The 27,706-nt window shown below is 38.5% G+C and overlaps 1 protein-coding gene across 1 annotated transcript in view; it reads left to right on the forward strand.

Annotated features, from left to right (window-relative positions):
- LOC127418987 (arginine-glutamic acid dipeptide repeats protein-like) overlaps nucleotides 1-27,706 on the forward strand; it is a 173,106-nt gene that overhangs the window by 32,417 nt on the left and 112,983 nt on the right. The window contains 2 exon segments of the mRNA XM_051659975.1: nucleotides 12,879-13,344; nucleotides 27,046-27,116. Of these exon segments, the coding sequence (XP_051515935.1) occupies nucleotides 13,023-13,344; nucleotides 27,046-27,116 (393 nt within the window). The 5' untranslated portion in view covers nucleotides 12,879-13,022.

Here is a 27,706-nt window from a genome sequence, read left to right on the forward strand (position 1 = left end):
TTTGGGTGAACTTCACAAGGAATGGACTGAGGCTGGGGTCAAGGCATCAAGAGCCACCACACACAGACATGTCAAGGAATTTGGCTACAGTTGTCGTATTCCTCTTGTTAAGCCACTCCTGAACCACAGACAACGTCAGAGGCGTCTTACCTGGGCTAAAGAGAAGAAGAACTGGACTGTTGCCCAGTGGTCCAAAGTCCTCTTTTCAGATGAGAGCAGGTTTTGTATTTCATTTGGAAACCAAGGTCCTAGAGTCTGGAGGAAGGGTGGAGAAGCTCATAGCCCAAGTTGCTTGAAGTCCAGTGTTAAGTTTCCACAGTCTGTGATGATTTGGGGTGCAATGTCATCTGCTGGTGTTGGTCCATTGTGTTTTTTGAAAACCAAAGTCACTGCACCCGTTTACCAAGAAATTTTGGAGCACTTCATGCTTCCTTCTGCTGACCAGCTTTTTAAAGATGCTGATTTCATTTTCCAGCAGGATTTGGCACCTGCCCACACTGCCAGAAGCACCAAAAGTTGGTTAAATGACCATGGTGTTGGTGTGCTTGACTGGCCAGCAAACTCACCAGACCTGAACCCCATAGAGAATCTATGGGGTATTGTCAAGAGGAAAATGAGAAACAAGAGACCAAAAAATGCAGATGAGCTGAAGGCCACTGTCAAAGAAACCTGGGCTTCCATACCACCTCAGCAGTGCCACAAACTGATCACCTCCATGCCACGCCGAATTGAGGCAGTAATTAAAGCAAAAGGAGCCCCTACCAAGTATTGAGTACATATACAGTAAATGAACATACTTTCCAGAAGGCCAACAATTCACACAAATTTTTTTTATTGGTCTTATGATGTATTCTAATTTTTTGAGATAGTGAATTGGTGGGTTTTGTTAAATGTGAGCCAAAATCATCACAATTAAAAGAACCAAAGACTTAAACTACTTCAATCTGTGTGCATTGAATTTATTTAATACACGAGTTTCACAATTTGAGTTGAATTACTGAAATGAACTTTTCCACGACATTCTAATTTATTGAGATGCACCTGTATATGAAAACATTATTTCTCTCATATCATGCAAGGTCTCTGGGGCTTTGCATCACCACCGCAGATCTCTTCTGGATGGAATATGCTTTTAAAAAAAACATTTTGTTGTTTTTGTTTAAGTCTTGGTTTATAAAACAATTATGGTTTCTTGTATATAAGCAACGAGCATGTTTACATGCACTCTTACACCAGTTATGCTTAGCCTAAAGAGCCGACAATGCGTGTGATCATGTAAATTCCTTCAGTGATTTTCCTTTATCGGGGTAAGGTCATAAATGGTTTAAGAATTAATCGATTGGCGCACACAGAATTTTGTGTTGCTCGTAAATATCTTTACGGGCATTCTTACCAGCTTTTTCAATGTGCGCAAGTGTTGTGCTCATGCCTGTTTACATTTTGACAAAGGTAGAAAAGTAATCTATGATTTCAGACCTCATGTAAATTGGGTTTCTTGTATTGTCAGATTTTTTTGAATATTATTTTTGGTAGTCATCAGCATATTGGTATTTAAAAAAAAAAAAAGCTTTCTGATTTTGCACATAGTGAGTGATCCTAATCATAATTCTAAACAAGCAGTAAACAAAGCAACAAAACAAATCCCTCATACTAGAAAAATGTGATATTTATTAGGGCATGGAAATTTCACACATTTCTGTGATTTTGTTTTATATCTGTATGGCTAGTGTCTAATAATGCATTTGTACACTTAAGTTTCTTTTGCTAATAACGTTTGATATTAATTGAATCTGCACATTTGATCCTATTATTAAAAAAGTCCACTGGAAAACACCAGAAGATTTTGCTCAAATTGTAATTACAACGTGTCCACTGATTTTATGGCATGTGTCAAAAATGTGTCTGATTTAACTCTTTTAACTTGTACATATTTAAATAATTAGCACTGCAATTTTTGAGACAAATTGTAAAGTAAATACAGTATATTTATGATGATTTGTTTGTATCATGTACCATAATTTAATCGTGATTAATCACAGAAAACTGTGCAATTAATTAGTTTAAAAGTTTTTAATGGATTCACAGCCCTAATATTTATCTATACAGAATAAGCATTGCTGGATCTTTTATGCAACTTATTTGTTTCCAGTTTTTGTGGTGCCATGGCAGATTATTTCCTTGAAACCTGAGTGGTTTTGTCCTCTTATAAAGGAGTTCTCAATTTTTTTAATTCATTAAAACTTGACCATGACCATCTGTAACTCCAGATTTGGTTGTTAAAGATAGAAAAGTTGGCTTGTTCATGTAGTTGTGCAAAGCTTCACTAATGGAACAGAATGCACAGATGTTAGGCTGTGCATAATGTGAGCTAGATAGGAATGAGTCTTTAGAGGGTTATTCTTTGAAGAAAGGCCTTTTCTCACATTATTTCACTTAACGGAATGGGCTTTGGTGGTAATGTTTAAAGATCCATCAGCGTGTCAACACAATTTAGAGCTCAATAAAAACTCTAGATCCTGTGTGGAGAGGCTCCCTGCCATACTGCATGACCATATCAATAAAGTAGTAATTTATTAAAGAGCACAGAGTAATTTTTGAAAATATTCAGTATTGGCCATTAAGTTAAGGAGGCTGGATTTTATTCAAAATGATCTTTTCCAGTCAGAACCTTTTCAAAATAAGTGTTCTCCGTCAAATAAAGACTTCTAAAATCAGCGGGCTGATGGTGCGAGACTGTACTTTCAGCAAGGATTATATGTACTTGTGCTGTTTGATCATGTGAAACTATTGGAATTGAATTGCAGTAAGTCATAATTTCTAGAGGTTGACCGATATGGGTTTTTTAATGGCTGATTCCAATATCCAGAAAGCATGGTGGCCGATATAATGCTGATTATATCACAAAATGTAATATAGTAAATGACTAATATAAATTGGGTAAAAAAAAACAAAACAAAAAAACAAACACTTTATTTAGCATTAAACTCAAACTTGCACACAAAACTTTAACTTTGTAAAAAACAAAATCTTTAAAAATAAGATTTTGCGTGTTTTAGGTCATATATAGCAGTTTCTCCATGTTAGTATTTTTTTGCGCATACAACCTTTTTTTATAAAAAAAAAAAAAATCATTTTATCCCCTTTCCTCCCAATTTTGAATGCCCAATTCCCACTACTTAGTAGGTCCTCGTGGTGGCACGGTTACTCACCTCAATCTGGGTGTCGGAGGACAAGTCTCAGTTGCCTCCGCTTCTGAGACAGTCAGTCTGCGCATCTTATCACATGGCTCGCTGTGAATGACACTGCGGAGACTCCCAGCATGTGGAGGCTCATGCTACTCTCCGCGATCCATGCACAACTTGCCTTGCGACCACGAGGAGGTTACCCCAATTTGGTTGCTTAGGAGACCTGGCTGGAGTCACTCAGCACACACTGGATTCGAACTCGCGACTCCAGGTGTAGAAGTGCATACAACTTTAATACATTACAGCCCTCTACATTGCGAGTAAATCACTTGCATATGTGGCTAAATTTTGTGCTATGCGAATATATGTCTGTTATTTGCCACTGGCTTTTCACTCGCCAGTGATTGAGTTGTGTATTATAGTACTGAGATACTTTTACTGAATAAAAAGCATGTGATTAAGAAGCTGGATTCAGCCTCGTGAGTGCACAGGAAAATGCATTTAGTTGAACTCCGAGTGTCTCATGGAACCGCACCGCGGACGTCAGAGCAACTCTCTTGAGAGCATATGAAGGTGAACTGCATCTCAAGCGCTCTGATGTGCGTGCAGTCTACAGAGGTTCGTGCCTAACTCCCGCGAAAACATAAACTAGGTATAAACTTAATTTAATAGTGAATGCAAAGGGCTCCAGTTTCACTTTAATGTACCGACTGTGTAATGGCAAATGTTTGTAGTCATTGTGGGTTCATTCACGCATTGTTGAGATTGTTGATACCTACTCTATTTTTGTGGAGATGATAAAATGCAAGAAACAGAATCTCAAAGTCTTCCATCATGAGAAATAAGGGCTCATGAGTTAATCGGAGAGCCTTAAAATAATGTGGGAAAAATTATAGGCAGAATTATTTTACTACTGCCCAAAATATAATATATATTTTTGTTTTATATTTGGTTGTCATTCATATGTTTTTGAAGCCTGAATAGGAAATCATACAAACTTATTTTATTGAAGCACACAGTAACAATTTGTATGACAATCATATTCGTGAAATACCTAAAACAGACAATTTATCATCATAATCGCAATTATTTGTTTGACAGTTAATCGTCAGCCAAATTTCATAATCGTAACAGTCCTGATTTTCATTATTAGATTACAACCTTGTGAATCTTTGGTTAAAAATGAGTATGAAATTTCAAACTGTGACAACATCTTGTATGATTCATGTAATGCAATAAAAATGTAATTTCAATACATTATATAAATTGATAGAATGTGAAATGTGTACATTATTAAAACTAAAATGTGATTAAATTATAAGGAAAAATATTTAAAAAATGTACAATATTGCATACTATATTGCGTGAAGTCATATATATCGTAACATATATACAGTATGTGAAGATGACCCCTTTCTCGGTTTTCTTAATATCTTTTTCGGTTGCATTACAATTGCATATCGTCAAAAGTCTGGCGAGGAAAAACAAAAATTGACTAACCAATGGCGATTCTTTCTCCAACATGTCCTTGAAGAGTTGCATTAGGAAGAATGAAATAACAACAATGGACACAGTAGTCCAGCAACCACAGACAGTATGAGTGCATTAGCAATCGCATTTTCTCACAAAAAGGCCAAATCAAACTTATTGTACTAACAATGCACTGTGAAAATTATATTTTCCTATAGTGCACCGCACGTGAAATGCTTTTACTTAGAAGTTGCTCTTTTGCTCTCGTGTGGATCCAACGAGAGCAGCAATCTACTGACCGTTTCCAGTTTACTCGGCCTGGATTGGAGTGTCACGGACTGACTGTTGTGCAACATTCGTGAGACAGAGGGACACTGTTTTGATCCAGGCTACTATAAAACGTGCTTAAGTGGAATATACATGAGTGCTTCACAGGAAGATATGGATTTGCACAAGTTTCGTGAGGTTTGTGAATGAAATCAGTTTCAGCAAGTTATCTTTATATTTGCTGACAGATATATGATAGAAGTTTTTGATATTTGCCTTTTTATCATTAGGCAAGACAGTTAACAGTTACGGGGAACTGTTGAGAAGAGAAAGAGAGAATAATACATCTGAGCACTTTAATCATCATGAACTCAGATGTGTCTGTCGTGGCTCAGATATGCGGGACCATTTAAACTGTTTTCATGTGCAAGCAGGCGATTCTCGGCCATTGTGGCTTAAGAAACGAATCGACCAAACAGGAAAATGTATCTGCCAATGCCAATAACTTAAAAATACCATCAGCCTCTGTGATATCTCGGTCGACCACTAGCGACGCCATAATTTCACACACTATAGAGTCGGCTCACTACTTTGTGTATGAGCAGCAGTAACAGAAATCTCTGTTTGATTACTCCAACAGATTTTTCTGTTGTGTTGGACCTCTGCTTCAGATGTTTGTTGTTTATTTATTTATTGAGCTTTTTGCTTTATCACTGTGACAAAATAGATTGATTTCAGCAAAGCTGTTTTCCGAGCAACTCTGTTGGCTAAGATTTGAATGAGACATTTGTCTGATAGATTTGAGTTTCTCATATTGCAGATAATGTTTTGTTTGAAATGTTCTGAGGCTAATCTCGCTTGCAGAAAACATAATCACATCAGACACATATTTCACATCTTTTTTTCCCATCCCTTTTGGAAAATCGTCGGTAATCCTCACCAGTCAGATTTCTGCCGTTTCATAATGCCCTGATTGAAAACTCATTTGCTGCATCTGGGATCTCCAAAAAAGTCTATCAGCGTGTCACTTACGGTGCAGTGTTCCACTTCCCTATGTTTTCATGGACATCTCTCTCTCTCTCTCTCTCTATCTCTCTGTGTTTTTTAAACTATCTCAGACTTTATTCAGAAATAAAGCACCTGGCGGTTTTGCTTTCTTGCAAAATAGCATACCCCTTCATTGGCTTTTGCCTCAAATCACAGAGATGAATGCGACAGCCTATTGGCATAATAGGAGAGTGATTTAGGATGAATAAAACATGCAGCATGAAAGAGTAATGTTGAAAAAGGAGTGTGTTTTGTAATAGAGCCCTGCTGCGTGCCCATTGTGAGGTGATGTGTTAATATTGGGAGAGCAACTGTTTGGTTGGAGGGGTGAGAAGGTCTAATTTATCTGCTGCGCTGAAGGAGAAATTTTTTTTTATTTAAAACCTCCTGGCTCACACCCCTAGACTTCATTGCAGTAATGGAAATGGTAAAATAGGTGCTGTTGGCTGAGACCCCTAAAGCGTTTTCTGTTTTTTCACCGGCTTTAACGAATGGCTGTTTTTTTTTTTGTTTTTTTTTTTCTCCCTCCCTTTTCCATTAAGACAGCTGGTATCTTTCAAAAGGTTCTGCTCTGGTGATTGATGTGTAATGGCTTTAAGCCTCACCTGCCCCACAGTGCATTATTAATCTGTGGGTACTGTTGAGGGGAGTACTTGCCACTGCTTAATTGGTCCTGGTCACCATTCAGATGGCACATAAACTGCTGCATTGTTGCTAGCCAGGACTATGAACCTCCCTTCAGTCACAGACATGGAACTGTTTGCTCGCTGCTTATCACTGGCTGGTTAGGCTCCTATTTGTATAAATAAGAAAGAGAAGACTCTTTACAGGTGACTTGAGAAGGTGTGGATCACTGACCTTATCCCTTGGCGTATGGCAGTGGGACCCTTGTCTCGCTTATATGCAGTAGGGTTGTTACGAGACCTTAATCATATTACAATAGAGCACAGCAGTGCCTGCCCATTTTTATTTTGCCGCCTTGGTTCTGTTGGACTTTTTTTCCAATCATTTTTTGCTATAGGAATTTCATACAATTCTTTATTAAAGAGTTCAAAACCATGAACAAACCAACCAGCTCCAAGGTGAACCAAAACATTACTTACTATTACTTGGAAAAAAAAGTATTTGAAAAGCAGACACAGGTTACAGGACTTTGTGTACTTAATGTCTTTAATGAAGGAATGAACTACAATCTCATGAAGCATTGCAAATGACACAACTGAGTTAAAACGATAAAACAGTATAAACCTATTGATTTAAAATTGTTGATTATAAGTATAGAAACTACCTACATTTTAAGCTTATAGCAAAACATTCAGTCTGTATACTAATGTAAAAGTACATTTGAGTGTGAAGACCAACTTGATTGCATCATTCGCATCATGGAAGTGGGTGGTCTTTGCTGAGCTGTTTTCCACATGCTTTGGTGGAATCCTCTGATTGGTTGATATTTCTCTTAAGTGATCATGGGTAGTATAGTTGTTCCTTAGGAATTGCACTATGAAACACGATTTGTCAAAAATGAGGTTTAAATATAAATGCAGATTGATGGCTTCTAACAAATACCATTGATTAATAACATTTAAGCTTATGGTAGGTCTGTCTTTCAAGGTTTATAAGTTATCATTAAAGGAATAGTTCACCCAAAAATGAAAATTCTCTCATCATTTACTCACACTCAGGCCATCCCAGATGTGTATGACTGTCTTTCTTCTAAAGAACAAAGATTTTTTTAAGAATATCTCTGCTCTTCAAGTTCATACATTGCAAGAGAATGGTCACCAGAAATTTGAGGCTCCAAAAAGTATAAAAAGGCTGCATAAAAGTAGTCCATATGACTCAAGTGGTTCCATTTGTGTCTTCAGAAGCGATATAATAGGTTTGGGTGAGGAACAGATCAATATTTAAGTCCTTTTTTTCCTATAAATCTCCACCTTTTACCAGTAGATGGCGATATGCACAAAGAATGTGAATTGACACAAAAACAAAAAAGAACAATAATGTGGAAGTGAAAGTGGACATTTATAGTGAAAAAGGACTTGTATCTGTTTCTCATGCACACCTATTATATCGCTTCTGAAGATTTAACCACTGGAGTCGTATGGATTACTTTTATGCAGCCTTTAAATGTGTTTTGGAACTTCAAAGTTCTAAACACCATTCACTTGCATTATATGGACCTACAGTAAAATAAAAAATAAATAAATATTCTGCAGAACAAAGTCGGACACATCTGGGATGGCATGAGGGTGAGTAAAAGATGAGAGAATTTTAATTTTTGGGTGATCTTTTCCATTAAATCAATTTGAGAAGTAGTTTTTTTTTTTTTTGTACTTCTGAAACCAGACTATTGCACTCTAAAAGTGTCATGACAACATGTGGTATTGTGTTAAGTTTAAGTTCAACTATGAGGTGCTACCACCAAATGAAGGCTAGACTTCAAACTTGTTAGATTGTAAGCACAGAAGAACCACACGAAAAAGATTTAAGTACTTATAGGCTATGGTTTTAATTTATTGCTTGCATTAATCAATGTTTGCCAGAAATATTATTAGCTATCATACATGGTTGTTTTCATACGGTTGTTTTGGTACTACCATATTTGAAATACTCTATTTGAAAAATTATTTTGAAGGCTCGAGTATAGTCTGCTTTGACATTAGCATGTAATTATTTAGAAGATGCTTTTATCCAAAGAATGCAAGCAATTATCAGACAAGAGACAACAACATTGGCAGTGCCACAATACCGAATTTAAAGGGGAACCAATATATTGCGATGCTACTGTGGCAACAGGATACTGTTCATATCTTGGATTGTATAAATGTGTGTGTGTGTGTTCAGGCTGGCACACACACAGCTGCCCTGTCAGGTGGCGTCTACTCACAAGATGACAGGCTGCCATTGACGGGGCTGCTTGTCAACTCCACCAGTGTGCCTGTCATAAGCCATTTCTCTTCATTTTTATACCTGCTCTAAAAACACCTCTCACACTGACAAACAGCCCAATTCTGTCCTGCTGTTCTCTCTTCCCGCAGGCTCCTCACATTTCCAAATTCACTCACCGTAGCTTTTTCACCAATTGTCAGCTTTAGCTTCACCAGAGGCTGTAATCTTTGCTTTCCAGTTTATCTGAAGAGTGGGATGCGGTGCAAAACCTGTCAAGTGCAGAGCCTTTCGTCATTACACAGTCATTTCATGCTTTCATATTAGAGGTCTCATTTTTGGTTTTTTGCTGTTCAGTTTTTGGCCAACAGAAGATTGATTTTTATTTTCATGAATGTTGACCTAAAAGAGGGAAGTAGCAGTCAGCGTTTTGAGAGCGTTGTAAAAACACGGTTTGATCCAAAGCTGTTTTCTGTCTGAGATTGTTGCCAGGTTTTCTTCTCCATCCCTGTCTGTTCTGATTTCCACGGATGATTGCTATGCTAGCTGAGGTAGGGCTGCCTCTGGCTGGGCAGTAGTTAGCCTGACACGCATACACAACAGACAAACACTGTGCCCTGAAGGGAGCACCAGGTCTTATTCCATTCTAATTCATTACTTGTGTTCTTTACAGGTGCAGCCTTGTATTGTTCAGGAGAGGCAAAGAAATTCTTGATAGTTGCATGAGGGCCTATATAAGCTTAATACCTTGTGAAACGTGCAGCTGAGCCTATTTGATAATGCAGTGGGGAATCCTGTTTAGGTCACTGTGTGGAGAAACATAGTGGTGCTTTTCATCGCCAGGCAGAAATGAGCAGGGGAATAAAGCACGCAGCTTGAAGTTTGCACTCTTTTGATATAGCTGTGCTCGGAGCTCTCCTGAGTAGTGGTTGACCGATATATCGTCAAGGCTGATAAACTGGCCGATATTCTGACTTTTTTCATTATCGGCTGATAAATTTTCCCTTTTTTTTTTTCTCTTGAGGGTGGCGAAAATTGCCTGCTTGCATGTGAAGTGTCTGAGACATGTAAACAACCAGTCATGGTTCGTTTTGTTGTTGCATACCATCGTGTTACTACAATAATAGACCGGTGTGCAACAGTCTCATTTAAATGGTCCACATATCAGAGCCGCAGCAGATGCGTTTGAGCTCATAATTTTAAAGTGCTCATCTGTTTCATTCTCCCTCTCTCTCCTCAACAGTTCCCTGTAACTTTTAACTCTTGTCTAATGAGAAAAAGGCAAATATCAATAAAACTAATATCATATACTGTCTGCAAATATGCGCATATCTTGTTTAAACAGATGTAATAACCCAACCTCACACACCTCAGCATATCCAGCATCCTGTGGAGCACTCATTTATTTACCTCTAAAGCATGTATTCTGTTAGCCTCTTAACCGTTCCCTGTAACTTTTCTAATGGTAAAAGGCAAATATAAATAAAACTTCTATTATATACCATCTGCAAATATGCAGATATCTCATTTAAAAAGATGTCATTCACGAACCTCACGAAAATCCAGCGTTTTCTTTCCATCGAGTGCTCATCTAATATCTTCCTCTGAAGCGCGTATTCTATCAGCTAGAATCAAAAACTTCAGGATCAAAAGTTCCTCTTATTCACAAATCAAGGTAAAAGCACTTCACGTGTGCTATAAGTAAATGTCTTATTCACTATTACTGTATGTACAATTGGTTTGATTCTATATATTTTTTTTTTGAGTAAATGTGATTGCTAACGTAGACATGCTATCCATGGTTGCTGGACTACTGTGTGTACTGTTATTTCCTTTTTCCTAATATATTAACAATTTCTTTGTGCAATAAATTACTAAAATTTGATGACTAAAGAGAAATCAGAAGAAACTGATATCTACCATTTAAAATACAATATTATTTTTTAGTTTTGTGTGAAATTAAGTAAATATAATGTTAAATAAGAGTTTATTATTATTTGTTTTAGAAATTGAATTTTTGTTATTTACTATATTAAATTGTGACGATATATCGGCATGGTATCGGCCACACTGCTCTCTGGATATCTGCATCGGCCGTTAAAAAACTAATATCGGTCGACCACTACTCCTGAGGACATGCCGCTGCTGTGGAGAAGACTGCCGATTAATGTTCCTTCTGGCACATGTGTCACAGTGCTGCTTACCGGCTGTGATTGTTTAAACTGATTACATGTACAGTTGAAGTCAGAAATTTACATACACCTTAGCCAAATACATTTAAACTCAGTTTTTCACAACTGACATTTAATCGTACAAAACATTCCCTGTCTAAGGTCAGTTAGGATCACTACTTTTTTTTAAGAATGTGAAATAATATCAGAATAATAGTAGAGAGAATGTTTTATTTCAGCTTTTATTTCTTTCATCACATTTATTCCCAGTGGGTCAGAAGTTTACATACACTTTGTTAGTATTTGGTAGCGTTGCCTTTAAATTGTTTAACTTGGGTCAAACATTTTGGGTAGCCTTCCACAAGCTTCTCACAATAAGTTGCTGGAATTTTGGCCCATTCCTCCAGACAGAACTGGTGTAACTGAGTCAGGTTTGTAGGCCTCCTTGCTCGCACACGCTTTTTCAGTTCTGCCCACACATTTTCTATCAGATTGAGGTCAGGGCTTTGTGATGGCCACTCCAATACCTTGACTTTGTTGTCCTTAAGCCATTTTACCACAAATTTGGGGGTATGCTTGGGGTCATTGTCCATTTGGAAGACCCATTTGTGACCAAGCTTTAACTTCCTGGCTGATGTCTTGATAGATCTCAATATATCCAAAAAATTTTCCTTCCTCATGATGCCATCTTTTTTGCTAAGTGCACCAGTCCCTCCTGCAGCAAAGCACCCCCACAGCATGATGTTGCCACCCCCATGCTTCATGGTTGGGATGGTGTTCTTCGGCTTGCAAGCCTCACCCTTTTTCCTCCAAACATAACGATGGTCATTATGGCCAAACAGTTCAATTTTTATTTCAACAGACCAGAGGACATTTTCCAAAAAGTAAGATCTTTGTCCCCATATGTACTTGCAAACTGTAGTCTGGCTTTTTATTGCGGTTTTGGAGCAGTGGCTTCTTTCTTGCTGAGCAGCCTATCAGGTTATGTCGATACAGGACTCGTTTTACTGTGGATATAGATACATGTCTACCTGTTTCCTCAAGCATCTTCACAAGGTCCATTGCTGTTGTTCTAGGATTGAATTTCATTTTTTGCACCAAACTACGTTCATCTCTAGGAGACAGAATGTGTCTCCGTCCTGAGTGGTGTGATGGCTGTGTGGGCCCATGGTGTTTATACTTGCCTACTATTGTTCAGATGAACGTGGTACCTTCAGGCATTTAGAAATTGATGAACCAGATTTGTGGAGGTCCACAATTTTTTTTCTGAGGTCTTGGCTGATTTCTTTTGATTTTCCCATGCTGTCAAGCAAAGAGGCACTGAGTTTGAAGGTAGGCCTTAAAATACATCCACAGGTACACCTCCACTTGACTCCAATTAGCCTATCAGAAGCTAATTAGCTAATTGCCTATAGGATTGACATCATTTTCCGGAATTTTCCAAGCTGCTTAAAGGCACAGTTAACTTAGTGCATGTAAACTTCTGACTCACTGGAAGTGTGATATAGTCAGATTAAAAGTGAACCAATCTGTCTGTAAACAGTAGTTGGAAAAATTACTTGTGTCATGCACAAAGTAGATGTCCTAAACGACTTGCCAAAACTATAGTTTGCTAATATGAAATCTGTGGAGTGGTTAAAAATGAGTTTTAATGACTTCAACCTAAGTGTATATAAACTTCTGACTTCAACTGTATATCAACAGGCCCTTTTTTCAGACATCTCTTGCAGTCTATTGAGGGAATGAAATTTGCACGAGACATCCAGAGCATTTTTCTATGATGACATGACACTTTAGAACTTATTGTGATAACATCTCTAACAATTTCTTTGTTTCTTTTCTCTCCCATCAGCTCTTCTGAAACACTGGGGTTGTTGGTGTGGCCAAATTTTCCCTGGATTTGATTGGTAAATTCAGAAGACTGAAGCCCAGGCTCACAGTCTACCTTTCACGGAGGCCCAGCCGTGAGAGGACAGAAGAAGGCACGTGGCGTATCATGACTGCCGACAAAGAGAAGGATAAGGAGAGGGAGCGCGACCGGGATCGGGACAGAGACAGGGAGAAGCGGGACAAAACACGTGAGAGTGAAAGCTCGCGGCCCCGGCGCAGTTGCACGCTGGAGGGCGGGGCTAAGAACTATGCAGAGAGCGAACACAGTGAGGATGATGACAACGAGACGCCTGGGGCCGGCACCGCCGAGGAGGCCACAAAGAAAAGCAAAAAGAAGTTGCCCAAGAAGAAGTCGCGTTATGAGCGAACGGATACCGGCGAGATCACTTCTTTTATTACGGAGGACGAAATTGTTTACAGACCTGGCGGTAAGTTTCAGTTAACCTTTTTTTTTTTTTTTTTTTTTTTTTTTTTATATATATAAAGGAAGTTAAGCTCAATCAACAGCATATGTGGCATAACATTGATTAACATTAGATTAAAATGCACATTGTTTCAAAAGTATAACCACCATATAAGCATGATATTAGTGTCATAAATTCATGGATTATAGGTATTTCGAGCGTTATGACGTCATGACAACAAAGTTGTAATATTGAGGATAACTTTAGTCTAGGGCTGAAATGATTAGTCATTAAAAAATTGTCAACAAAAATTTTAGTTGTTGAATAGTTTAATCTAATTTTACGTAATATGAGATCATATAAAACTAATGATGCCGCACAAGAGGAGCACTGCACCTCGTGCCTGATTGAGGAGAGGAAGAAAACACAGCTCACAGTCCAGACGCACTCAACATTTTCAAAACAGCTTCGCAAATTATGAGGGAATTATACAAAAATACAAAAGTATATACAGAAGCACTCTTGTTGTGACATTTCTCTGTGTGGTCAGCGCCACTTCTATGAGTCATGTGAATTGACCCGATCTAAGTGGGAGAGATTGAAACTGCGTTCTGGCTGATGCACACTCTGGAGCGTCCCCATGGGCTCACTTGCTGCAGCTAGATTGTAACGTGATGGCTCGGGACATATCGAATCGTAATATATGTGAGTTTGTTATCGTAAAGAAAATCGGCAGTACGCAGGTTTATTAAAAAGAGAGAGTTTGTTTTTGTGAGTTAAAGATGGATCGAAGTGAACAAAAAGGTAGAGGGTAGTTTTCGCCCCATTATACAAGACAAAAACACTTGGGTTACTGACAAATAAGGTTGTCCGAGGTGATAAAAATGTGAAATATTTAAAAAATATGGTTTAAAACACGTGTCAAGTTTGTAGACATGTAATCTTTGAGTTCATTTATTTAATGGCTTTAAAATTGTCATGTGGTGCAACCATCAAGTAAAAGGTATTAAAATAGTTTCCTTGCACTTTGAATACATGAGAGTGTACACAAGTTAATCATTAATTTAAAAAAGTTTTCAAACATGTTTCAAGGTGAAAAATATTTGTTACAAATATCATGAATTTTTAAGTTAAGAATATCAAGAAAATTTTCTCATAGTTACACCAAATGACCTGAACAACATGAGCGTTTTCATAAAAATGTCAAAATATTGATATTTAATGATATGGAAAAAATATTTGTTTTTAAAACTACACAGGCTTGTGGGTGTAAAGAGGTTTTCTCTGTTTTATTATTTTTTTTCACATGACAAAATTTCTACTTGTTGGTTACGCCACATGACTTTGATTTGGTGGACAAACGTTTTTCAAATATTAATTATATTTTGAAATACAATTTTTACTGCATTTTTTTTAAAGAAATAATAATAAAAGATAATTCAGCACAACTCATGACAACATTAATTTTTTTAAGAATTACAGCTTTTGAAACTTTAAATTTTTTACTCTCCATACGGTTGTACCACATGATATTTTTTACTTTAAACCCCAGAAAAAAATATAAAAATGACTTTGAACTCAGTAGTTGAAAACATGTTCATCATAGAAGGTGTATTCAAGTAATTGTTTTGTGTGAATTACATTTATAATGTATTTTTGAATAATTTATGAGACACAGACAAAAAAATTTGCATCACGCCATTGACCCACTTGATTTTTTTTTAATTTATTTATTTTTTAAATTTTTTTACTGAATTAAATTTTTTTTTTTTTTTCTTTAATTCAGTGAATGTTATTTAGATGTATTTTTAAAAGATGATTTTGTCCTCTTTATTGTTAGTAAGTTTAATACAACCTTTTAACTCGGGGCACAAGCTGAACAGTCAATTAAGAGCTAATGATTAATTGTTGCAATAATCGCCCAAATAGTCGAATAATTGTTCTAATAATCATTAGTCAATTCAAAATATATCAAAATAATCATTAGTTGCAGCCCTACTTTCAACCAATTTTATGACATTAAAATCATGTTTACACAATGTTTACATCTTGTGAATACACGTTTGAAAACGTCTGTATTTTAATGTTTATGGATGGCTGCATTCACTTCCATTGTAAGTGCCTGTAACCATGATTTTTAATTAAAAAACATTTTTAAGTAAATGAAAGGTCAAAAATATTTTTTTGTGATAATCAACTTTATGCCACAAATGCTGTCGGTAGACCTTAACTTGTATTGAACCTGCAACATTCCTTAAAGCTATGTTTAAAAGCTAAATTTTAGCTGAATAGCTAAATTGTCTTTTGGTCCTTCATTTCTTTTGGTTTCGCCATTGCTGTTGAGCATCCATAACCAAGTATGTCACAATAAAAATAGTCTTTGTTTTAGCTGGAGGTTGTAGCTTGACCTAAAAATGAACTTGAAACTACTACCAAGTGATGTCAGTTTTATTAAAGAGTTGTCATCACAAAATAAGCATGCTACTATGTCAATTGTTACTTGGTATGTATTTGCCCACATTTTGTTTTCATTTCTGATAACGGTGCATTAGCGTAGTACAAACAGACCACCTCAACCCTATAACTTTGTAAGTAGAAATGCATTTTTATTTGCTGCCAGGCTTGATTAAATTAATTAACATCTCCTTGATGAAAATGCAAAAGAAATAGCCTTGATGAGATATGAAATACATGAGACTGTAATCTGTCTTATTTTTGTTGCTTCATTTTTATTTTTATTTGAGTGGCAGAAAAAGTGAAACGATCCACATTAGGTCTTTTATTATAGGTGCTAAGATTGAGCCTCGACCAGAGCAATAACCTTTTCCTGCGCTGTATACATGGCCTCTCTTTCACCTGCTGTTTAGAAATTGGTTGTACATGAGACTGGGGGGAAATGTCAACACTCCAGCGGAGGGCAAGGCACGGCTGCGTAGCGCAGCTGCTGTTTCTTTCTTGCTTATGTGTGCGAGCACCATAGTCCTAAATCATCCATGGAATGTCTTTCATTTATTTAGCAGCAACAGAAAGGTCAAGCAGTTGTGCTCCACCGATGCTTAGTTATTTAATGTGAAGACGTTGAAAATTATAGCCAATGTGTAATTTCCATTCTCCTCCCCCCAACCCTACTCCTGTGCTCAGTGGAGATGTGTTTGCTTAGAGGGGGAAGGTGGAGAATACGGCGATGGTTTCCCCCTTCCTCCTCCAGCCGTTTCTCCAGTGGAATTGGGTTGAGGCATTATCTGCTGAAGGTCCTTGAAAACACAGTTGCTCCAACCAAAGCTCTTTTTCTGTAATAACCCAGCAGACCCTCCCCTGCTCTGTTGTGGAGAGTACTGCTGCTCTCATTTAGAAAAGACTGAATTGAATCAGACATGTCTGAGGCATGTTGCTCGATGTTGTCAGAATTAGTGAGGAAAAAAGAAAGGATGTGATGTCATTGTGTTTGTAAAGCTCCTTTTGTTATTTTCATGGAGGCAGCTGAAAACCACTAGATTGTAATTATACATCCATAGATACTGTTTGTTGTTTTATGTTTCCAAGGATTATGAATTTGCATTACATTCTCTATATGACCAACCTTTTAAATGATTCTCAATATCCTATGTAGGATAATAGGCTCCTGTAATTTCCTGTAACCAGCATTAATGCATTGATCTATGTTCTTTTTTTTTTCTTTTTTTTTTGTGTGTGTATGCCCATATGTAGATGCATGTTGTTCATACATGCATGTGTGGCATACAGTACTGTGTTGTCTGCGGTCAGTTGCTGCAGACTTATTGCAATCAGATTTGATTCGGGTGGCTTAAATAGACACAAAGCCTGTGCTGGATTAAGCGCTGCTAAATGTTGAATCCTTTTATATTTCTCTAGTGACACACAATATGTAAAACTGGCCACCCTTGGAGTGGGTATTAAAAACTGCGAAAAATGAACGAAAGAGAGAGATAGATCAATGGAGAGAAGGAAAGAGAGGGAGAACTGAAAAGAGACAATAATTGCTTTGTGGCTAGAGAGAGTCAGCCACACACGTTTGTTGCTGGATAAGGGGAAATAATATCGAAAGCCAACACGTAGCTCCTCTATTCCCCCTCTCACTCTTTGTCCACCAACATTTTTATAGCAGGCTTAGTGTGAATTGATTAGGATGTCTGGGCAAAAAAAAGAAAAAAGGCATGTAGTGAAGGATACACTGAATTGTTGTTTGAAGGATTGAGTGTGCTTGAGTGAGAGAGGAAGGAAGGAGGAGAAGAGGAGTGAGCAGTGTGATATGGATGGAGTGCGAGAGAGAGAGGCATTTGTATTGCATGCAGGGCAGGTTGGATGGAGGGAAGAGTATAGCAGCTGAATCAATCAGGCCTTTGAGTGGCGTTCTCGTGTCCAGGCTCCCTGTAGCTTTGCGGATATTCGCTACATAGAGGCAGCTTATGGATCCAGCCGGGAGATGATACACACAAGATCAATACTCGAGCCTCTGCGAGCTGGTTGTGGCTGTCTGCAGTCTGTCTTTACAACCCAGAGCTGCACTGATGTCCTTGTACTATGATGGCAATTTGTCTCCCTGGCTGCCATTTGGCTTTTAAACTGGAGAGCTCATCAAGCTGGATTGGCCGAACGAGTATACCACTCCCACCAGTGTGATGAGAATGCTGACAGTAAAGAGAGGTGAATGTCCACAATGGGCTCTACTAAGGGGTGGGATGGACTTTATGAAGCTCACTATAGCTTTGTTCCAAAAACCTAGTGAGTTGACAGCATTTTAAGGCATCAAACCAACTGCAAGGCAGTTGGCATAGGAAGGCATAATGCTGCCTTTAAAGATACCTTCTTTTGGACAAATTATAAGGTAGCATCATTTGTGTACTTGCAGAAGGGAATCTCAGAATTGAGCTTGGCGGGGGGAAAAAATCGCCCAGAATGGCGGATGAGGCGAAAAATAAATCTATTTAAAAAATGTAATTAAATACCTAAAAGTACCATTAAAAGAAGTTCAGTCTATTTAAATATGTACTATTTTACCCAATATTTGGATGTGCTAAGCTTATATATTTATATGCTAATTAGGCTATTGTATAGTGAGCATAGCAATATGCTAACTCAATTGGAATCAGTTGGAAAGCAAGTCACCAGTGCATTTCACGTGTGGCACACAGAGTTTTGGCCTATGTAGAGCATTTCACTTCAGTTGCTTGAGATTCCAGAAATGATACTACCTTACAGGAATATTCCAAGTTTAATACAAGTTTAACCCAATTGACAGCATTTGTGGCATAATGTTGATTACCACAAAAATTAATTTCTACTTTTCCTACCTTTTCTTTTTAAAAAGCAAAAATCAGGGTTACAGTGAGGCACTTACAGTGGAAGTGAATAGGGCTCCTAAACTCCTAAATGTTAAAATGCTCACAGTTTTAAAGTATAGCCTCAAGAATTCAACAAGATGTATATTAACATGATTTAAGTGTTATGACATCGCTTACTAACCTTTACTGTGTAAAGTTATCCAATTTTACAACTTCGCTGCCATGACGATGTAACACCGTAAACCCTAAAACAACCTTTAAAAAGACCATTTAAACAACTTTACAGCTCAAATAATACAAAATTTTTTAACAGAAGTATCAAAGTGCTTTTATAAAAATATAAGCTTCATATTTCTGCCTTCAAACCCTCCAAAACTTGGCCCCATTCACTTCCATTGTAAGTGCCTTGCTATAACCTCGATATGATTTTTTTTCAAGGATTGATTAGTCTAACTTATGTTTTATGGTAATCAACATTATGCCACAAATGCTGTTGACTTAGCATTGAACATGGAATGTTCCTTACTAGAGTACTTGATTTTTCCGCATGCCGTTCTGCCTCGTGCGTGATTTAACACTCAGACTTTCAAAGTATACTCTTTTGAACGTGAGCCCATATGGACGCTTTCGATGTATGCACACTATGACTGCTTTTTGATACTCTATTAGCACCGACGACACACAGTCTAGCAAAACCAGGCTCACAGTCCACATGATTTGCATCACTTGCATTGTGCGAAACGTATTGTCATGCAGAAAACAAAACTATACTTAAGCATTTAGAAAGCGGCTGCCTTTGTAGATTACAGTTGGCAAGGTAGCTCACTTGGTTTTGGAACAGAGCTTCTGTTTGGGTTTATGAATGAGGTGGAGGTCTAGACATAGAATTTGCCAGAGCCATGAATCGTGAACTTAGAATCCTCAGTTGAGTATGTACCTGAAGATGGCCTCTATTTCTCTCTCTCTCCCGGCTGCCTGTGGGTGTCTGGACAGCTGTCACCTAATTACAGAGCCACCCAAAGTCTACAGTCCTATCAGTAAGACTGAAATCGCCACCTTGAGCTTGAACATGTCATCCTCACCTCCACACAGAACTATGCAGTTTCTCGTCAACTCGCTAATGTAATTTCAAAACAGGCTCTTTGTCTATGCACAATTTTGCCTGATTAGCAGCTTGTGTGCATTTCATGCTTGTCAGTGGATACAGTTGAGAGGGGTTATAGAAATACTAGCTGTAGTCCACTCAGATGAACAAAGCTTCAGATCTTTCCCTGGAACGCAGTCAAGAATGAACACAATAGACTTCACAGGGTGAAAATGGACATGCACCACCTTCGCAAAGAGTTCTGGCCAGTGCTCAAATGCTGCTCCTCCATTTGTTGTCTGGGGCGAAACCAGGCACTCTCTTTTTGGCTTAGAGTCATGTATTATTCAGCAAGGTAAGACTAACAGCATTTGACCACCTGAGTGAGTCATCAAGCAGCCGTTTTCATCTTCCTGTTGCTACTCTAAAGAGACAGCAACAGTATCACCCCATGTAGGGAGACAACTTTTCCATGCATGATTTCCACGCTGTTTCCAGCTGTCTCGAGATTTGGACAGACAGAAAGAAAGATGGAGGAAGAAAAGCTGGTAGTGGCAGAGCAGGAGTCGAGGAGACCCTTAGATCTGTGTATCTTATAGAATGAACAGAAGCTCTGCTGTCTTAAACTTGTCACATTAAAATATTATGAACTGGTTAAGCCATGATTTAGACTGTCACTTTTTATTTTTCCAGATGTCGGCTTATTATGTTTAGTTAGGGTTTCTTGTACCAACTATGGTCATAATTTAGTTTTCCACCAAGTTAATAACTCTGAAGGCTGATTAATACTTCTGCGTCGAACTCTGTGGGCATTGTGTAGTGGCCAACGCGGTGGTTTGCATTTAAGTTCTAGTTTGGTGTGTCTGCGTTGTTCTGTGAGTACACAGCTAAGTGTTAGAATTAGTATATTGAGAGAAAATGCTATTTTTAAAAAAAACATTTTTTAAATGATACATTTCATAAAGGCAAATGCAATGTGATTCAGAAGTATTTATTAAATTACTGTAGCACTAAAAACGAGTTCATTAAAGAATTAACATGTTGAGCAGGCACATGCAGAGAGTGTGGCTCTTGGGGCTTGAGCCCCTGCCCTTTTGCATGATGTGCCCCTCAAATGCAATCCAAAATGAAAGCTTGCACCAGGGCTGTCAAATGAATATTATAAATGTGAATATTAGTTGAATTTATGAAAAAAAAAAAAAAAAAAAAAAGCAGATTTGAATGCTAAAATGAGCAATCGAATGTTGGATATGTGCCAAGCACTGACAATGACTTACATTCTTGGGCTAAAACAGAGGCAGTGCAACGAATAAGAGAATGTGTGTCTCAAGACGTGTTTTAAAGGCTGAATTTTTCAGCCTTTTTAATTGACAGTGTCTGAACAAAATACATCGTTATTGCACAAGACACTGAAAAAACTGCGAGAAATGGCACAACAGTCAAAGACATCCATCTAGTGCAAGTTTACATAGAAAAAGACGGATGCATCGGAGTGAACTGCCCCCAGTGGTGGTCTTTTGCAGTTGTGTCTTGACTATGTCTTTTTTTTCTTATCAGCGTCTCTCTGCATAAATTCTAGGTACGTACATACAACTGGATTTAATGAAAAACACTCTGGTACCGCAGGTATTATAAAGCTTGAGTCTGTACTGTAGTAGTGTTTATGGCACCGGTGCACAACAAATAGCACAAGCTACCGCGCAACACTAAGTTAGCATAGAACCATCTTTTGAAGCGTTTCTTTTCTTGTTTTTACTTTTGAGAATATAAACTGGCTAAATCTTTTGACTTCATCATTTTACACACATTTGTTAACAGCCAGATATGTTCTTAATAAACAATCGCTATAACTGTGCTGAGTGGTTTATATTGATTCGTTGCACCCTCTTGTGGACGTTGGAGACAACGTCAATTTAAAAATCAGATGCACTTGTCAAAGGGCTTCTGTTCCCGGCCCAGAGGGAGTCCGCTTTTCCTGCTTGCTACTTTGAGGGCACAGCGTACAAGGTTTGATATAAATTCGGGCCGGAGGTATACATCTCCTGCTACGAGATGGAGCAAAAATTTGCAAGCTAGACAGGGTGGAGATGGAAGATGAGCAAAAGAGTGTGTGTAGTGTGAATGAGTGTGTGTTTTGTAGGATTCTAGGCAAGGGAAATGAGCTGCAGTGTAAATTGGATGAACAGGTTTAGGACTGGTCTGTTCCTCCTGCCAGCGAAAGCACCTGCGCTGAAGCACTTCCCAGCATGGTGTGACACGAGCGGCTCAGGTCACCGGTTTTGGCGCTTGTCGGTCATGTAGCAAGAAAAGGGTATGAATTTGACATGTGGAGTGTGGAGTCAGCGCCTGGCCTGGACCCCCTGCCATTTCATTATTGCATTCCTTCTGCTTTTTTAATTTCAAGATAATCACATTGAAGGATGGCCACAGCGGTCCACTGAGCTCTCTGGGGCCGCCTATGTTTAACAGTGCATGAGCAGCCGAGCGCCCTCCTTAAATGAAAGTATCTGGTGATTTGAGCCAAAACGTCACCTAGCCAGGGTGTCAGGGTTTGCGTGACGGAAAAAGATGAAATATTAACGTTTTGCTTAAGCTTTTTATTGTCTCACCCCTCCTCCTTTTGAGGCGGAGTGGATTATATCAGCAACTGGATTGACACGGAAAGCAGGGCAGGTCTCTTTCATTGGTAAAGGTGTGTTTTAAATTAGGCATGCTTCACAGGTTGAGAAGAATGGCGTGAACAATAAGCCTCGGCGGAGGAGGAGGATTGGATGAGTGCTACCCCTATTTCCTTTCCTTATGAATATTCATGTTGCTAAGTGACGGGTGAAAATACATTAAGAAATAATAGCTGCAAACAGATCAACTTCTAATGTCCGCTCAGTGTTTTGTCGTTTTCTTAAAGCATGGGTGTATGTGTGTCTCGGTGTGTGATGAACTATTTCTTCAGCTCAATATTTCTTCAGCTCAATAAATCTCAATCTAAGCCAGGCTGCTCCAACGAAGTGGTCGATAATGGATCTGTACTGTTTGCAAAGCCCCCACCCTTCTGTTCTCCTCAGGCCACTAAAAAGAGAGCGAGAGATAGGTAAAGAGATTTGAGAGAAAGAGCCAGGACCTGTGGCCTGTGGGAGGCTTTAGGGAGTCCACAAAGCCCCTAGTACAGCGCACATCCCCATACTTCAGCCCCTTGAATCCCATACACCCCTCCCCCAGACACTCTTGTCTCTTTCCCTTTTTTCTCTGCCTGCTCACTCTCTGATGGAGAGGGGCTTCTCTGAAAGCACAAAATGGCTGGAACGCAGCTGTACAGATTGGAGTCTTAAAGGTCCACTCTCAAAGAGTAAATCGCAAATTACAGCCCCACAACTCTCCACGGCTAGCAAGGACTGTCATTATTGTAAAAAATGAAATGCAATTTATTTCATGAGGACCTTTTTGTTTGAAAGAGTTTCACAGATGAGTGGGAAAAGTACGTTTTGGATTGACTGTTTAAACACACATGGGAACATTCTTGTATATTTTTTCTGTAATGTTTTTTATTATTATTGGTGGGTATTCCCATTTTGCAGTTCTTGTTTTGGTAGACTATTACATGAAAACTGCGTTTACCCCAGCAAGCATTTTAAAACCATGTTTTTAGTATTTTCTCTGCGGCTCACAGCACAGATATCTATTGGCTCCTCCGTACTTAGGGAATCCATTCCCTCTAAATGAATCTACCGGCTGGTTTAAGCGAATATAAGCCGCAATTCTCCAAGGTAAATCCCTTTCAACACAACTCAGGACATTCTGAAACATGTCATCTCATTTCATTCAGATTTGTTTCTTTTGTTCTCTGCTTTCCCCCTTCCCCCTTGAGATGAAGGCGGCGTAGCCCCCACAGGTCAGTCACGGCGCTGATGGATATATTCACTTATGTTATCTCATAAATGAGAGGATGAGGCCTAGGTAGAAACAGACAGGCAAATCTCAGCCCACCCCGCTGACAAACTATAAAGCCCTAGAAAACCTTGTTCAGACCGGTTCTGATAACAAGCATTCCCTGTCACACGTGTAACCTACTCAAAATGGCCCCTCTGGATTCTTCACCCCCGCCCTTCCCCAACAAATGGTTTACATTGTGCTCAGCCTATTAAATATCTTTATTCAGCCTGCTGCATTGAACAGATAAATGCAACAAGATCATTAACGGCACCAAGCAAAACAAATAAATAAAAGATGAAGTACACTAAGAGGGCTAGAACTGAATTGCTTTGCTTTTGTTAGTAGTAGCTTTTCAGCCTTCTCAGCCCAAGCTACGTACATTTATCCCTGGAATACTGAAGTGTTCGGATGAGCATTTATCTCCATGCAGTTTTTGAACTACACAGGCACAAAGACATCTCCAGATCTGTACTTATAGGGATGAAACACACAAATGCAAACAGTGTTTTTGCCACACTGAGTTAAAGGGATAGTTCACCCAAAAATGAAATTTCTCTCATTGTCTCACCCTCATGATATCCCAGGTGTGTATGACTTTCTGTCTTCAGCAGAACACATTTGAAGAAAAATAGAAAAAATTCTTAGCTTAGTAAGTCCTTAAAATGCAAGTGAATGGCAATTTCTCTTTTGATGGTCCAAAAATCACAAAGTCAGCATAAACTTCATCCATACGGCACCAGCTGTTAAATTATTATCTTATAAAGCGACACGATCGCTTTTGGTGTGAAAAAGATATATTTAAGTACTTTTTTTTTTAAAACTCTGAATCATGCTACCGGTCGGCAGCGGTACTTGCGTGTGATTGTAATCGCATTGTCATTTGAAACACGTCACAGCCGGAAGAGCAGCACTGTTTACAAATGAGGAGGAATGCTGTACAGTAGCTTGGTTGATTTTGGTTTAGATCTGTTATTATCTGTTTCTTTACTCACAATGATGCGTTTGTGTGCTTATCCTGGATGTCTCAAATGAGTGGAGAACGTGAGATTACCTCGGTATCCATGGCAACACGAAAACATCACACGAGAGACCGTTTGGCTTCACCCTCTCCTGAAGCATTGGATTATTGTTAAAAAGTACTTAAATATTGATCTTTTTTGCCTCAGAAGTGATCGTATCGCTTTAGAAGACATTAACAGCTGGAGTCATATCGATGACGTTTATGCTGACTGTCTGTGATTTTTGGAGCTTCAAAAGAGAAATTGCTATTCACTTGCATTTTAAGGACCTACTGAGCTAAGATATTTTTCTATTTTTCTTCAAATGTGTTGTGAAGAAAGTCATACACACCTGGGATATCATGAGGGTGAGTAAATAATGAGAGAATTTTAAGTTTTGGGTGAACTACCCTGTTAAGATATGGCTGCTGGGGTAACTAAGATTCGACTCTGTCAACATGCACAAGTGTTTGTTACAGATTTAGTGAGCTTGAGACAAGTTGGTGGACTCGCTCATGCTTGTTATTGTACAACTCATCTTTTAACGCACAGTATGGTCTTTGTTTATGAGCCAGGAAGTGTGAAAGAATTGTGTTCAGCATGATTGCATGGAGATATCTCAATCTGTTATGACTCTTGAATCCTGCATTCTGATAAGCATAGAAATGTATGGTACCGTTTCACTTTAGCTCAGCACTTATTATTGATGATAGGTGTAAAACAAATATTTAGCCTATATTTTATCAATATATAAGTGCATTAAAGCATGCTTTATGGCCTTTGAGCTTGATTTTGTTCTGAAAAATGGGCCCCTCTACTTCAAATTTTTACTCCAGGTGGTCGAAACATTAAAATGCACTACTTCACCCCACCCAGTTGTGCTTATGTCCTCTTACTGCCTAAAACCAGACCAAATGCTCTTATAGAACCATTACAGACAACTTGAAATAGCATTTGCAACCCATTTTACTTCCGTTATGAGACTTATTTCAGGTTGAAACAAGAAAATGTAGGGCAGGACTTTATTTTATCCAATGGTGATTTGATTTTGATTTGTGAAAAGTGGTCATTCGACAGCAGATCTCAGCTAGACCTGCAAGTTTGATAAAGCAATTGCTTAAATCACTATTTGGCTATTCGTTAACATTATTCAATAGCCTACACAGCCTAGGTGATGCCAAAGGAAAAGGAAAATCGTTTTGGAGTTGGATGAAGTTATTACATTTTGATAAGATTATGAAGACAAACACTTTTAGACCACAAAGTAATGTGTTTTTGATAAGTACCTAGGGTCAGTTTGGAATTCATGTGGACATGATACCACAGCAACAACACCCTCAACTCAAGCGGAACAGCTCAGAGCTAGGTATCACAAATACCAACTAGGGTGCCGATGTGAAATGAATTTGTTGTGTGAAATAGCAGTGTAATGTAATGTGTTTTGAATGCAGTGGTTGCTGGCACCTCGAAGTCTGACAGAGGGTGATCCAAGCAGCCAAGCACAGCCCTCTTTGTGTTCTCGCCACATTTTAACTATCAAAGCATGCTGGTTTAAACTGCAGGCTCATTCTTCTGGGTAAATAAGATTCTTATCTAACAAACAGCTCTGAAAACTCCCTTTCAAACAGACACCGTTTTTTCATAACTAACAATAATTTTGATGTTGCTAGAGTGTAGCACGGAAGTATTTTCCATTTCAAGAGCAGCTCAGATTGTCTCTCCGCAGAGAAGTTGGTGGAAACAAGAGGGTGATCTTTTCATCCCCCACACTCTACAAATGTTTGGCAGATTGACCACATAGGAAGGAAGTGTGTGTGCGTGTATGTGTGTCTCTCCTTAGCTAAAGCTGCTTTCCCTTGTTGGGGCTGTGCAGTGTGAATGTTTTTGTTTAGGAGATGAAGGTTCATGACCTGGCCATACCACCAGTCACATTCAATTTAAACACTGAGGCCCTCCTCTTAGCTTCTGTTCATAGCAGCACTTCAGCATGGCTCGGCATTGGGCAGGAAAAGTTATGTAATTTAGCGCCGTTTGGATATTAGAAGGCTCCCAGATGCCTTTTGCGTTGTATCAACTAAACATTGTCTTTTGTGTTTGTTCGTTGTGTTGTCGTCTCTGAAGCAGCTCTGCTCTACTCCACAACCCTCCCCCCACCATCATTTAATTGTGTTGGAACAATACTGGCCTTCTTTCTCAGACTCCCCTTGATGTTTGCTCTGGAAAGGGTGGACTGTCCTGCGACCAAAGACCCTCTAATCCTATTAATCACATTCCAGTTGTATTGTACAAAGGGTAAAAAAAATTATACAATTATGCAGGTTTGACTTTAGGAAAATGTATCCTTTAGCATCTCATCTGATTGTGTAGATTGATGTAGTAAACACTGTTTTCTTTTTTTAATTTTTGTTCACAGATTGTGTGTACATAGAAAGCCGACGGCCGAACACGCCCTACTTCATCTGTAGCATTCAGGACTTTAAGCTGGTGAGTTGAATCAGCCTTTCCTTCCTCTATTGTCCTGATCAAGGCTCCCTCTTCGCCTGCCCTTATCTTACTGTATTGCCATTGTATTTTAGTTTATTATTTTTTTTTTTTTTTTATGTCAGAAGCAAGATCTAACAGGGTATAATGTAATTGGCAGCATTCATTTCTGTATTGGTTTTTAATAAGATGGTGGGTTGCACATGATTTTCAGAAGTAATGCTGGTTCAAGTTTGATGGCTAAAATGAAATTTGATTTGCCTTTGCTTTAGATTTTCCCATATTCTTCTTAGCCCATGCTTGTTTAACCAAGTTTTTTTTTTTTCCTTACCTTCAAGGGTTTTTTTTTTTTTTGGAAATGAAAAGTGCTGACATTTGGCAATTTTCTTTGTTTCACTGTTTTTTTGCTCAATAGAAAAATCAGCCTCCAACACACTGAGATTTACAAGTTTAATTCGCTTGTGTTAAGCACAGCACCAGATACTTTTTACAAAGCCTCATCTAGCTCACACGTTTATGTTGTAGCGCCAGCTTTGTTTTACATGCTGTTAATTGATCAATTAAAAAAAAAGCGAGAAAAGGGAACATCTCTT

Source organism: Myxocyprinus asiaticus, chromosome 28, assembly GCF_019703515.2.
Source record: "Myxocyprinus asiaticus isolate MX2 ecotype Aquarium Trade chromosome 28, UBuf_Myxa_2, whole genome shotgun sequence".
In the NCBI taxonomy this organism is placed as follows: Eukaryota; Metazoa; Chordata; class Actinopteri; order Cypriniformes; family Catostomidae; genus Myxocyprinus; species Myxocyprinus asiaticus.